General features: G+C 31.4%; 1 protein-coding gene across 2 annotated transcripts in view; it reads right to left on the bottom strand.

Moving 5' to 3' along the window:
• Positions 1 to 14,266, bottom strand: part of LOC144970078 (E3 ubiquitin-protein ligase UBR2-like) — a 62,805-nt gene extending 48,539 nt beyond the window's left edge. Inside the window, exons 1-13 of one of the 2 annotated variants that reach the window (XM_078909295.1) lie at positions 14,139 to 14,266; positions 12,798 to 12,908; positions 11,516 to 11,784; positions 9,612 to 9,690; positions 9,122 to 9,214; positions 8,525 to 8,734; positions 7,956 to 8,033; positions 7,603 to 7,665; positions 6,712 to 6,835; positions 6,408 to 6,518; positions 4,513 to 4,549; positions 3,851 to 3,902; positions 1,109 to 1,207 (exon numbers count right to left, since the gene is read on the bottom strand). In XM_078909295.1, coding sequence (XP_078765421.1) covers positions 1,109 to 1,207; positions 3,851 to 3,902; positions 4,513 to 4,549; positions 6,408 to 6,518; positions 6,712 to 6,835; positions 7,603 to 7,665; positions 7,956 to 8,033; positions 8,525 to 8,734; positions 9,122 to 9,214; positions 9,612 to 9,690; positions 11,516 to 11,784; positions 12,798 to 12,848 — 1,266 coding nt within the window. In that variant the 5' untranslated portion in view covers positions 12,849 to 12,908; positions 14,139 to 14,266. Of the gene's footprint in view, positions 66 to 1,108; positions 1,208 to 3,850; positions 3,903 to 4,512; positions 4,550 to 6,407; positions 6,519 to 6,711; positions 6,836 to 7,602; positions 7,666 to 7,955; positions 8,034 to 8,524; positions 8,735 to 9,121; positions 9,215 to 9,611; positions 9,691 to 11,515; positions 11,785 to 12,797; positions 12,909 to 14,138 lie in introns of both variants that reach the window. The other variant, XM_078909302.1, reaches the window with a different exon arrangement.
• Positions 14,267 to 14,778: the final 512 nt, after the last annotated feature.

The raw sequence follows: 14,778 nt of genomic DNA, 5'->3' as shown, positions 1-14,778 counted from the left end.
CGAGTTACGGACAAGGAACGGAAGTGGTCATCTTGCAAGAAGTCTTTGTACAGACCAGAGTAGCACTAAATATGGGAAGTAAAAAAAATGTATAACAAAAACAAATTTTACCTACGTATCTTTAAAAAAAAAAAATGGGGTGCAAAACAATGAAAATTGATTCATAAAATCGTTGGATCTGAGACTCTTGGCCACTTCCACTTCCTTGTCCTGAAAAAAGAATACCCAATGAGACGACAGCACACATTCAAAGTGATTTTAAATAATAAAAAAAAATAAAAGATCAGAAAGAAGAGAAAAACCATTATTTTACCAATTTGATAAAAAGAGCAGTTCAACAAAATTCCCAGCTTTTTTATATGTACTATTTTAAAATAAGATACACCATGAATGAATACTTTCAGCTAATGTTAAACCTACAAAGCCCTTTTAAAAATCTGATGATTTTCCTCACCCCACTCCATTCAAATGGGAATAATCTTTTGAACAATGAATAGAGTTTATGACTGTTTTATGAATTTAGGAACAAAAAAAAATTGTTAAACACGCTGATCGCAAAAGTTTGGTATAAAATTCTTTTTAAATACAAGTGGCTAAAGATCCTACTAAATTGTCTTGACTAGAACTTTAGATAATATTAATTCAGAATTATTTCCTCTCTTGTTTCCATTTCTAACTGAACCCATTTTCTTCTATATCATGATTGTTTCAAATTATTACTTTGTGCTTTCATTGATTATTTAAATTATTATGGGTTAGAGAATAAGTAATAATTCAACAAAAATCAAAATGGTTTCTCAAAATAAAAAGGAAAGAAAGTAAAATCACTCACCCAAAACAAAAAAAACCCAAAAAACTCTATTCAAAATGTGAGTATCATTAAATGTCAAGTCTCCAGAATTAAAATCCTCTTTCAAATCATGCTTAAAATACTGCAGTCAAAACATAAAACCTTGGAGATATATAAGACAAATGACATCACACTTTGAACAGGACAACAAAAAGACCGAGAGGTCTGTCTAGCAAAGAGCTACAATGGCTAATAAAGGTGCCGTAAGGTTTCCACTGTGGGACGTCCAAAAAGGATTTAATCTTTAAGACAACCTACCAAACTAGGGACAGTAAATATCTGCACTGAAAGGCTGGGCATAGAGACATCGTGGTCATGATCGTCTTCACTGAACTCTCGAACCATAAATGAATACCACTGAGGAGAGCAATACTATTAATTGAAATAATGAACCAAAATATTTATCATACCATAAGTATCATCTTACGAAATGATGGCCAAATCTGTACCATGTCTCGTCTTGTAACAAAGTCAAGCTACATTGAGCATAAGTGGCCAAAAAATTCTGATGCCTACTGATTCCTTGGATAAAGCGCCGAACAAACTAAACATTGCATCACTTGACTCAGGTTTGAATGAGTACCCGGCTATAGCAATTGATGAATAATGATACAGCTGAAGTAAAAAATGAAAATAGGAATTTATAAAGCACTGAGAAGGGCTTTGAACATCATCAATAATGGTGATTAATCCTGTAAAATAATTTATAATTGCCATTTTGTCCAGATGATCATAATTATGCAAAACATATTTTTTTTATATATACATTAAAATTCGAAATATTGCATATTGTTAAATGCAAAAAAAAAAAGTAACTAAATATGCCCAGAAAGCTTCTTAACTGTGGTCTCTGGAGTTCATCCTGCAAAGTTCAACACACTAGTTAAAACGCCAAATAGAATGCTGTCAAAATTTACTTTCCGCCATATTACTACTAGTCTTATTCGGTCAAATGAAACAAGAGAAACCATTAAAAAATCTGCCATACTTACAATCAGGCAGGATTTTCAGAACCTCTGACTACACAACTAACCATCATTGTATTGATTTATAATTATATATATATATAATATATATATATATATATAATATATATATATATATAATATATATATCAGGCTGTACAATCGCCACAAAAATACTCTAATACTGTTATATGACGAAAATATGAAAAAATTCGCTTTCATCAACATATTTCCCTGGGTTAACTCACTCAACCCTAAAACCGATTATATCCGTAGTATACCCGGGGTTACTTTTACCCCGTGCCTATTTATTACATTTTTCTGAGACAAATTATAGGCATAGTATCAACGATAATGGTTTTTTTAGTTTTTACATGCTAATGATAGTCGAATAAAACTATCTATGCACATGTTCATTTTTAATACATTTTTTTTTCCAATTTTGAAAAGTAGCAAAAATCTCTAGAATTGAGTGAGTTAAGTAATGAAAGAGAAACAAAAAACTGACGATCTAGCACCTAAATTTTTATGGTAAGTTATAGCTGTCAAAAGTGTCAAAAAAGTTGATAATCTGTCCCCTTTTTTTAACCTTTGAGAAACTATTTCTGCTATTCTATTCGAGCTGTTTTACATTAATCTAATGACTAGAGGTGCCTACTAAATGAGTCAATAAAATGGAGATGTTTTTATCTCCATTTACATTAATCAACTGACAGAAACTGATGAAAACGAATTTGTTCCTTTGTTTTTCAAATGAACTTATTAATTGAGTATTTTTTAGCCGAACATCAAAAAAAAACGAGCATTTGGCACAGCCTCATATATACTAATGAATGTACCACTTTGTCAAAGCAAAAGACTAGAAGTCGAAAGAGGGCCTAAGACCTGTCCTGTTACACAAAATTAGTCCAAATACAACACTGACTTTTCAGTCAACTGGAATAATTACAGAGGACATCCAATTTTTTCATACCTTAAAAATTATAAAGGAAAATTTAGCTTTTATTCAGCGCATTTTCCACTAAACATGCTCAAAGCGCTTTACAAAGGGCCCCTAGCCAACAGCAACACTTAACATGTAAGACAAGACATAAGGCGATGTTACATTTTTTTTATGATAGAGGCAACGCTGTTAACAGACAGATATTCATTTTACACCTGAGTGAGAATGTGAGTAAAGAGCCTTTTCCAAGGGACTCAAACCCAGGACCTTCCGATCCGAAGGCGAGTGTCATACCAATAGACCACATAGCCTTACAATCATGGCACAAGACTGAAGGACTAAAGCTCAGAGGGCCATTTGTTCACATGTGTAAGGAAGTAAATCTACTTTAAATAAAACACTAAATTAAGTAAATACAAAAGAGATCTGAACATTCTCATTAGCTGATGACACCTTTGCTCATTTCATTTTTCCACATTCCTATAAATGTTCCAAAATGGGCATATATCTTGAACAAACTTTCATATAAAAAATATACAATTTCTGATTGACCTAGCAAGTTTGTATTGAGAACGGTTTTGCAAAACTGCTCAGATGTCTTTGAATCAACTGACTCTATAACAAGAATATTTATCAAGAAAAAGTTTAAACAAGAAATCCTTTATTTGAATAGCTGTGGATGAAACAAATATTTTTTACTTTAAAATCATATGCAAGGATAATCCTGCATAGATATAATTGGGAAAAAATATAATCTACAAATGAGGATGGGTGAATGTGTAAATGAGTCTGTTCAAAGATATATTTAGAAATGTAACACTATTTTTTATTAAATTCTAGTGCCTTAACAACTTACCAAATTTGTATACCACAAATTAGAATGTTCAAGGCAATAGAATAAATACTAGAAGAATAATTGCACATTTTGTGAGAAGCATTTTCGTAAATCTAAATATGTCTTTAAAATATGACTTAATATCTAAAATTATCTCTAACCGAATAAAATTTGAAATCACATTTGACACAGCTAAATAATGATACTTTGACGCATCAATCCTAAATCATTATTTGAAGTTGAATAAAATAAAATACCTTTGTGAATATCACAGAAAATTGTTTCTTGGAGTCAGCATCCTTCAGAACACTAGAGGTAGAAGAATTGAAAAATATATTTTTAATTATTTTTTTAAATACAGACTTTTTGTAAGTGAACAAAAAATAAAAAATAAAATAAAATAAAAATAAAAATTGAGCTTTTATATAGCGCAATATCCACTAATGTGCTCAAAGCGCTTTACAAGGGGTCCCTGGTCAACAGCAACATTTAACATGTAGGACGGGACAATACGCCTGTTAGGCGATATTACAATTTTTCGGACAAAGACAACGCTGTTAACGGCCAGGTACTCATTTTACACCTGAGTACGGTGAGAGAATGTGAGTAAAGAGCCTTTTCCAAGACTCAACTATGCGCTGAGCGTGAGGCTCAAACCCAGGACCTTCCAATCCGAAAGCGAGTGTCATACCACTAGACCACATAGCCGCACAACAAGGTTTTATTTATTCTGTCTATGGTACTAAAAATGCATATGTTAAATGAAAATATATAAATTTGAAATCCTAGACAAGTCTGTGAAATTAAAAGTTAAGGTTTATCAATTTGCTTTTCAGAAATAAACAGAAATATATTTTGCAATCGTTTTAGCGCTAAATAAAGTTTAGAACTTACAAATGAAACAAAACATAAGACTTACCATGACATAAGTAGCTGGTGACTTTGGACACGAGCAACTGGAAAAAAAGAATTATAACCAAATTACAATCTAAATTTATCTGTATAGTATGAGAAATAACATTTTTTAAAAACAAACAAAAAAAAACCCAGTACTTTCAGAAAGAGATGACTATTATGTACATGTTTATTTGTATCAACTTATTTCACTTATGATAGACCAATATGTAAATGTTATAATAATTATCTAAAATGTTTTGGCATACTATCACCTTTGGCAGCAATCATATTATCGTTACAAGCGAGTAGCACGCTGCTATAATTTTTAAATTATGAAATATTTTATTGTTTTCAGAAGCTAAAGAGTGTTTGAAACAGTTTAGGACAGCCTTTTTTTAATCTACAGAATTTGATTTATTAGCAAAAACAACCAAAATGAGACAAAGTGGAATAATTCAAAAAGAAAACAACAACCATCTGTAAGACCACACAAAACATCCCACCCAGATGAAAACTGGACCCATACCAATACAACCAAATAATTGGTATATAAATTAAATACAATGACAGAGATATGATTCACAAATCTTTTAAAATTAACTCCCACCCAAGAAGCCAATAACAATACAGACAGCATGATGGCCCACAGGAGAATCGTGTCCTGACAGCACTATTTTTTTCCACAAAAACAAGAAAAATGAGGAGGATGAAGACATTATAAACTCTAAGACATCCCCATCTAAAGACAGAGCAAAATCAGAGACAATATAGCAGAGTTCAACATTTTCCAAAAACACAAATCAAAACGCTAGAAATATGCATTAATCACCCAGTTCATTTAATAGTATCTGGGCAGGCATCCTTCCGTCTCAAGAAACGATGGTTTGCGCCCTGAATGACTTTGCTAGACTAGAGTGTCCTCTCCAGGACGCAGCCTGGGCAAAGTAATAGTATCTACTCTCCCATCGGGAACCCCATCAAATTGGGATGAAAGCCCAAGATACATCATTTTTTCTATATATTTTATCCCTCTAATGGAAAAGGTCCCCAGCTATTCAGGACAATTTTATTTGAATTCGACTTTCATTTTGACTACTTTCTTGCAATATTCACTATTTCACTGTCAAAATGATAATGGAGCAAAAATACAAAAATTGAAAGTTGTCACAACACCGACTAGAAGTAGGTAAATAAAATATGCACAAAACACACAAGTACCACAGGTGAATCAGATGATCGCAATTCGTGTCAACGCCAACTCCAATGCCTTTGTCTCCCAAGAAGTGAAACTTGTCTCAAAGAGGTTGGGGTGATGCATTGATCTAAGTCTGAACTTGCAATGCATCGTCTCTTTCATTCCCAAACCTGACACTGGCCTAACAAGTAAAATGGCATGGGTGGAGCTGATCTCTTTTCTTTTTGGAACAATCAACGATGCATTGTTTTGATAAAGAAACATGAAAAGGGGAGATTTCTTTTCCACCCTTCGGCAAAACAAAGATAAAAGGAGAGAAATAAAGAAAAAAACAACAAATTTTTGAAAACCAGATTCTCCCCCCCCCCCCCCCCCCCCCCCCCCGTCCCCAAATATATAAATTGAGAATAAGACAAAGAATGCACCAGTCCTTCATTGTTCAACCAGCTCTTTTGACGTAGATCCACCTAAACCAGTTTTATTCAGGACTATCCGTCTCTGGAAGATTTTAGCATGACGGACATTCCCAAAGAGGTCACAACAGAATACAAAATCTCTTTTTTAATTTCTTATATTCAATCTTCATGAAAATTTTCTCCACATGTTTAAAGTACTGAGTACATGCTTAATTCCACAACACTTCAGCCCTATTCATTGAATTTTATCCCTTAAATTTCAATCAGAAAAAAAAACCCAACAAAAAACCCCACAAAAACCTGTACCTTTCCAAAGTTCAGTGTCTGCCTGGATGAATTGTTCCAAAACTGACAAAGCAGGAAGTTCTCCTGGAATTGGCTCCATCAACACCTCACAAAGAATTTTTCTCAAGGAGCCTAAAATGAAAAAAGATATGAAAAAAATCATTATCTTTTTCCTTATATCATTATTCTTTTCTTTGCATTTCTACTGATCAATGATAATAGAATGACAAGACAAAGACAATAAAAACAATGATGATGATGAAGAAAATGATGACATAACGATAACTATGATGACATTTAAGCAAAATACTGATATTTGACCTACTGTATTTATCACTGAGAGTTTGGAGCCAATTCATAATCTTGAGAGCAAATTGTTGATGAGCTGCAATATCTTTGATAATCACTTCCACTTTCAACGGTTTGCTGCCATGCCTTGAAGTATTTCTCTGAAGTGACCCAGCAAAAAAACAAAAAAGAAAATGGAATGAAATGAAAATCAAAATCATTTCACTCAGCTAACCAATTCCACAGATTGAAACTAAGGATTGGATAATGCTCTTGTATTGACTTGTATATTTTGCAAAATCAGTTAAATGAGCATCGCTGACACACTTACCTATTACTGCTGAGATCACTGGCTTTGTTAAGTTATGTTAACCTTGCTCCTAATTCATCTCTATTATTCAAAATACTTTGACACGAAAGTAATTTTGTTTATTGACAATTTTTATATTTGTTTAATTTTGTGCTAAATAATTCTTCTCTAAAATTTGTGATTTAAGAGAACTGTCGAAATCCAAATAAAATCAAAATCTCATATCAAACAATTAACAATTTTTTACTCTTTTTTTTAGTAAGTAATGAATGCTAATATGGGGGGGGGGAGTGACAAACCAAAACAAAAACAATTTACTGCCTTCATACCTTAATTCAAAGAATAAGTCTGTCCTTAGAACAAGAGCATGTTACACACAAATTGAAGTACACCCCCCCACACACACACACACACGCACACACACCACTCACCATACTTCTATGTCTTAATGTCTTTTCGGATTGCGCCAAAGTGAAGGTTATCAACAAATAAAATGGAATCATCAATACTAAATGTTATGAACATTTTGGACTGTAATTCATCCTAGATTTGAAGCAGTAAAATAAAAATTCAATGAATATGAATAAATTGAAATCATAAATGGAACAAAGGCACTACCTCGATTGACTGCTTGATAGTTTCACATTCCTCTTTTGTGCTGGTTTTCACACAGGTCCTACCCTGTAAGACAAAGGAAGAAAATGGATGATTTTAATGATTTTATAAGTATGTTATTATTTCAATACATTGGAGTTTTTTAATAAATATTTTTTAAAGTTTGTTCTTTACTTTTTCATTTGTTTAATATTCATTTGTTTTCATCAAGAGACAATCATCACTTCAGATTACTTATGAAATTTATAATCATGAAATTGAAAAAAAAAAATTCAATTTAATTTTAAATGGTTCAATTTCTCCCAATCTATTAAGACCATATTTTTTCACTGACACAATGTGTTTGAATGGCTTACCTCTCTGTCTACAATCGTGGCAAATTCTAGAGCTTCTCTACTTGTGCAGTCAACAGCTCTCTGGAGAGTAGTTATCACCTGAAGAGAAACAAAATTGAATAAAGTGCTGAGCGCCGAGTGTCGAGATAATTCAAAACTTGAAACTATAAAATTGCTCAATTCCCTGATTAGATTTTAAAATAATAACATTTCACTACTTATAAAAATAATATTTTTAATTCACAAAACTTGAACCCTGATTAAATTTTAAAATAATAACATTTCACTACTTATAAAAATAATCTTTTTAATTCACAAAACTTGAAACTATAAAATTGCTCAATTCCCTGATTAAATTTTAAAATAATAACATTTCACTACTTATAAAAAAAATTATTTTTAATTCACAAAATCACAATTGAGTGTTTCCTCCCAGATCTTTGAATTAAAAAAAGAAATCAATTTAAATATAAAGTTAGTAATACAGAAATAATTCTGATGTCGATGCATGGATTTATAAAACATATATATGCATGACATTTTCTCAGATACACCATATTTTTAGGTATCAAAATTCCTTGGCTTTTTACCTGATCATAAGTATGGACTTCATCATTGTACAACATACACAAATAAGAATTTGCAATTCTAGGACTTCTTTTCAGACCGAATGGCAAGGTTAGATTTTCCTTCCAGGTGAGCAAGGAAGACGCATATTTCAGTGCACAACGAAAAACAGCCCTCACTGTTTCTACCATATCAGAGTCAAGGTCCATCTCTTCTTGCTTTGCATCATGAGTCTGTGAAGAACAAATCAAGCAGTTGCAGAGATTAGAATAAAAAAGAGGTTTTGGAGCAATTTTTGAATCAATGCAAGACAATCAGAAAAAATATAATTTGTCTATTTACCAATCCAAGGAAAATATATAAACATAATAAGGATATTTGCATAATCTAATTGAAATTGCACATTACTTATTTATAATATCGTATTAGTCCGAGGCCATTACGTAGCACATTACAAAGTTTGGAAAATATGACTTGGAAACCATCCACCAAATGAAAAAAAAATTCTTTCTTAATGAAGTGACACATTAAGGACTTTAAGGAAGAGTAAATAATATGTCAATATAAGATTAAATTTAATATCTGATTATTTTTTAAATGTATCAAACGTATACACAAACCTTTCTTGAGTGATCACTACAAGCATAATCGTCTGTCTTCCAAGCTTCCTTGTCACCACAATCACAGTAACCTCCACCACCCGAAGTACTCATCTATAACACAATAGAAAAAAAAAAAAAGAAAATGAAAGAGCTGCAAAATCGACCCCCCATAACCACCAAAACAAAATTATATAATACAAAATTAAAATTTATTACAAATCACGAATGTTGGTTGCATTGACCTTAACTTTTATATAGCTAAGAGAACTACTTTTGTAGCATCTCAGAGGAAATATGTCAAAATCATATTGGCAATTTATTGCATTTCATTAAAATGAGTTAATGACAATTAAAAAAACAAAACGATTAATCAATGTAACCAAAGAAACTGATTATGAAAACAAGAGATTGATTAATGTGTCATTCTTTGTTCATCTACATAATAAGTTCATTATTTGATACTTCAGTTATCATTGACAGATATGGAATTTATTAATTAAACACTTACCCTATATCTATGATTTTTGTGGACACTTTTTTGGAAACAGTCATTACACAGCACACAAGTAGGATCATATGCACAGTCCCTGAAAGGAAGCAGTTTTTTTCTCTGATTATCTCTCACAAATTTGACACGAAAACTAAGCAAATAAATAGCATGAATGTGGAATTTTTATGTATTCAAAAGCATCCAGGAAAGAACAAGACAAATAATAGAGCAGTAAAGTTAGGTGCCCCAAACGTAAACAATAACAAGTTGCTAGTGATTTCCGTTAGGGACCGGAATAATTTACGCACAATATAGGTCTCCCAATTTTGTAGTTTGAGTTGTAGGCAATACACTTTCAGTATTGAAAATATGTTTACATAAAATCTAACAGTTGCAGAAATAATAATATAAGGCTAAATTATTATGAAAATCAGGCTCCGAATAATTCTCGTTTTGTTCACACCAGCGCAATAATTTGCTCTGGTCTAAAAATAGATAGACGTAACTTTTGATAAATTTTACCTTTTGTTCCATAAAATATCCATATCTAGACATTATTTGATGCATGATCGAGTATTTATGAATATGTGTTTCTTTTGCCACCTAACAGCCAAATTTTAAAGGTTATTTTTTTCTATTATTTACATTGGAACGTGAGCTGTCAAGACAGGAACATGTGGTTTGCCACGTGCTTCTCGACCTTTGTTTACATTTGGGGCACCTAACTTTACTGCTCTATAGGGAGATGAACCCATACACAAACAATCTACCCAAACCTCTGATATACGAACACCTAAAAATAAAACCCAGATGGAAGCACAAGACTTGCACAAAGAGGGGGATTGATTCACTGAAAAGCTTACAAAAATTATTTAGTGTGGTAACTAAATGATAACAGATCATCTAAGATGAGTGGGAAATGACTCATAAGGATAATAATCTCACATTGATATAAAACTATGTGATTTAACAGGAACCGAGTCAAACCAATTGGTCTAATTCAAAATCAAAAGTACAAAGCTACGTGTTAAGGGATAAATTATGTATATTGACAAAGGGATAGAATACTCAAGAGGGTTCCCATTTATTTGTTAGTTGGGTATGCGTTTACTTAAGTCATCTCATTTAAACATATATCATGATACTCCTTTCACTTTGGGCAAAACCCGATTTTACTTATAGTATAAAACCAAAAACATTATGGGGCATCCCTATTATCTTTTGTGAAAATAAAAACACCTATGAGTTCAAGAAACACTGTCACCCCCCCCCCCCCCCCCCACCGCCCCCAACCCAGTTTTACTGTAAAATATATTTTGACAGGAAATGACATCTTTACTACAATGATAAATCTTAAGGTCAAATGTTTTGATGCTGATTAAATTTTCCACAAAATAATGAGAAATAACATGTTTGAGAGAGGGGTATAATAATGAGTTTGTTCCCAATGCACACTGCCAAGGTCGAGCAGTGGAATCGGGAACCTGTTCAAAACTCCAAAGAGTTCAAGAATACTATATTCCTTTTTGTAACGTCTATTTAAGCAATGATACCCATCTCAATGCAGAAAGGCCAGCTTGTACATATAATTCTCTCTGAAAAGGCAAACCATACCAATAACTTTCTTGTCAGATTAAACCACAAGTTTTAGAGCTTTCTGTGGTTTATTTTAAGGATAACAGACATTTCTTCGTACCATCGTGGAGCATTACATCTATCGTCCTTGTCATGCTGATTAAAATATCAAAATCTTTACAGTCAAAAAATCAAACAAAGAAAAACAAAACAAATGCACCATGGCCATTACTCTGATATCTTTAAAAAAATATTTTGGATAAGCATTTAAATTCCATAAAGTTTTTCAATTCAATTATCAAAATGGTTAAAACTGAGAAACAATGAACTTGGAAATGGAAATCTACCTGCAAGAGTATGTTGGCTCTCCATTTTTGAAGTTATGTCCACATAGCAATGGATTTTTCTCAGCATGTCCAAGTTTGGTGAGAACATCTCGAGAATCTCCTTGACACATGAAATCTTGAAAGGGACGGAAGAGAAAGTTAGTTCCCCATCTCTCTTCTTTATCACTGTCTAATGCATTGAGATAAACCCGGGTGACAAAGCCAGAAAGATGATCTGCAACCGCTTGCTCAAACTGAAACTGTCCTTTTTCAAATTCTTGTCGCCATCTCTGTAGAAAAAAAGGAGAGAAAGGAAAATTGATATCATATTCTACTATAACATTTTCATTTATTTTTTTTTAATGTACATGGAATTTTTGTTGAAAAATGTCACATTGAGAAAATCCAATTATCTGTTAAGGTTCAGCATGGTCTGATCATGAATCCACAGATATAGTAAAGAGGCCATATCCAAACCGCAATCCACAATCTCATTCAAAAAGGTAACTGATAGCACCATGAAATCTAGTCAATTATAATTGACTAGAAATTGACTAGAATTGACTAGAATTAGCCAGAAATTGGATAATGAACATTATTTTCCATTCTCGAGTAAGTGTTTCATTTCACCATGTTCGTGCACAGGACTAAAACCATGTTTTGTGGGTAATTAAGCTAATAAGGTCTCAACATAAGTATATGTTTACTACTAGAAATGTCTCAATAGTGGCCAATGCTGGGTACAAAATTAAACATTTCTTCAATTGCGTGCATTTATTCCCTACTTTTTGCTTCAAATTTAGCTCCAGAAAAAAAGAACTTGCTTCAATTATTTTCTACTGCTGCACAAATTCAAAGAAAATATCCACTGAAAAACAATGATAAAAAAGTCTCGAATCCTAACCAAGGCAGCTTTAGCTACCACTGAAACTAAAGCAATTTTGATTGTTATCACTACGGTGATGTCAAGTCAATAGTGGATGCAATCACTTGCAAACTTTGTTGCCAAAAAGAAATTATAAATGAAAAACAAAACAAAATTATGAAAGAAATAAAATCCTCCATGACAACCACCAAACAATGACGCATAGATTTTTTTTATCTTCTAGCTCTTTACAGGTTGGTACAATATTTAATCATTTTATCTTATTATTTTCACCATGTGAAAGTGAGCAGTCAGTCATGAAATTTATTCAATAAAGTCAGAGCCACATTACTGTTGCTTTTCTCTTAATGAAATATAAAGGTATGACTGGAGTAGCGATAGGAGAAAGTATCATACTGGAATAATATCACAACTTACTTGTAGTAAAGCTGACAAATCAAACACTGGTATAATTCCAGAATAATCCATGATAATAATTAAAATGCAAATTGCTGAAATCTGTACGTTTGTCAGTCATAGATACTGTTACTGAAACATAAAATTTCAACATATATTATTACAATCATGAAAAATAATTTCTTAATTTTTAAAAATACTTTTAAATTATTCAAAAACCAGATATTTTTTGCTGAAAAAACCCTGAGGATATATAAAAGGAAGTTTATCTATTTTATTCATTTATCTATTTATTTCTGTTTATTATTTGTTAACTGATTTTTTTTTCATTTTTATTTTAATTGAATTAATTTATTCTATCTTTAGTTTTTTTATCTATTATTCTTTCATATTATGATAATGATGGTATTATCAATAATAAAGTCGATGATGATGATAATAATAATATTATATAATATATAATAATAATTAATAATAATAAAATATATAATTAATAATATATAATAATAATAATATAATAATAATAATAATAATAATAAAATAATAATAATAATATAATAATAATATATAATAATAATATAATAATAATAATAGACAATTTTCAATAAGAAATATTAGCAAAATAGAGAAAGGGACAGGACACACTAATAATAATAATAATAATAATAATAAATAAAATAATAATAATAATAATATAATAATAATAATAATAATAATAATAAAAATAATAATAATAATAATAATAATAATAATAACAATAACAATAATAACAACAACAGAAAAACTAAAACTAAAACCGAAAAATCGAAACGAGTACATTGGAGTAAGCGAAACTTCACAACAATGTCGAATTATATTTTATTTTTTCAATTTTTTATTAAACCATACCAACACAAACAAGTGACAAATACGATCCGTTTCAGGCGAGAGACTAAGTGGAGCAGAAATACATTTTAAAAAATTGTTCGAACTAAAACTGTAACTACTGTTAGATAATAAATGCCCCTGTCTGCTGCTGCACTGGCACTGTGACTGTACTGTACATATGTCTAAGTCTAAGTAAGAAATCTTTGCGAAACGTATATGAACAAATATAAAAATCATTCAAAATTCCGTTCACTTTGCCTCACTCAAATAGCAAACTCGAAAGATCGTTGAGTTGTAAATTGTAAAGCCAACAATAGACACATTGCTAGTGTGCGTTGACAACACCCAGTTCCTCTAGAACGAAAAATGTAAACATTCAAATCAACTGACTGGAGTTATCTGTTTCGCCGTCAATTCACAAACAGATATAAGTCGTCTCAATAAGACGTAAACACTGAGGAATATTGTAGCATTACAACTAAAAATTGATCTTACAATTAATAATTTCACTTCAACCACGAATTATGCGAGTCACTGTCTCAGTCACTAAAGCGATTTTGGGTGATTGGGAAGAAAATGTTACCAGAATAAGGTAACAGAGGTAGGTACCTACCGGAAGCATCGAATGAAGTTAGGTTAAAAATGGAAATTACATACCTTTGTTATCAAAACAATATTTTGACCTCACTTGGAGGCGCCTGTAGCCGATATTAATAATCATAAAGTTCAAGTCACAAAAAGAAAATGAGGTTAGATTAAAATGACATTAGTATAGAATCATTTTGATAAATAGCTTTTTCTGAGAGACCTAACCTTCATAGGTTCTCACAGATTCTAAGCGGCACACAATAATTTAATGTGTGCATGTATACCTTGGTACACTTCTAGAACTATAATATTACGTAACATTAATCCAATCCATAAGGTGATTTCATATGAAACTTTTCAGAATAATGTTTATCAACAGTGTGATGTTGTTAACCGAAGTAAACTTTCCTCTTTACAGCTTATTGACTTTCATTATTATAAATATTATCCTCATTATTATTAAAATAGTTATTATGATCATGTTGATGATGAAGATGATATGATTATTATTATTATTATTATTATTATTATTATTATTATTATTATT

Source organism: Berghia stephanieae, chromosome 1 (assembly GCF_034508935.2).
Source record: "Berghia stephanieae isolate SIO BIC M18660-M18661 chromosome 1, UCSD_Bste_1.3, whole genome shotgun sequence".
NCBI lineage: Eukaryota > Metazoa > Mollusca > Gastropoda > Nudibranchia > Aeolidiidae > Berghia > Berghia stephanieae.
Note: the sequence above shows the minus strand (reverse complement) of the source record. Positions and strands in the feature narration are given on the sequence as shown.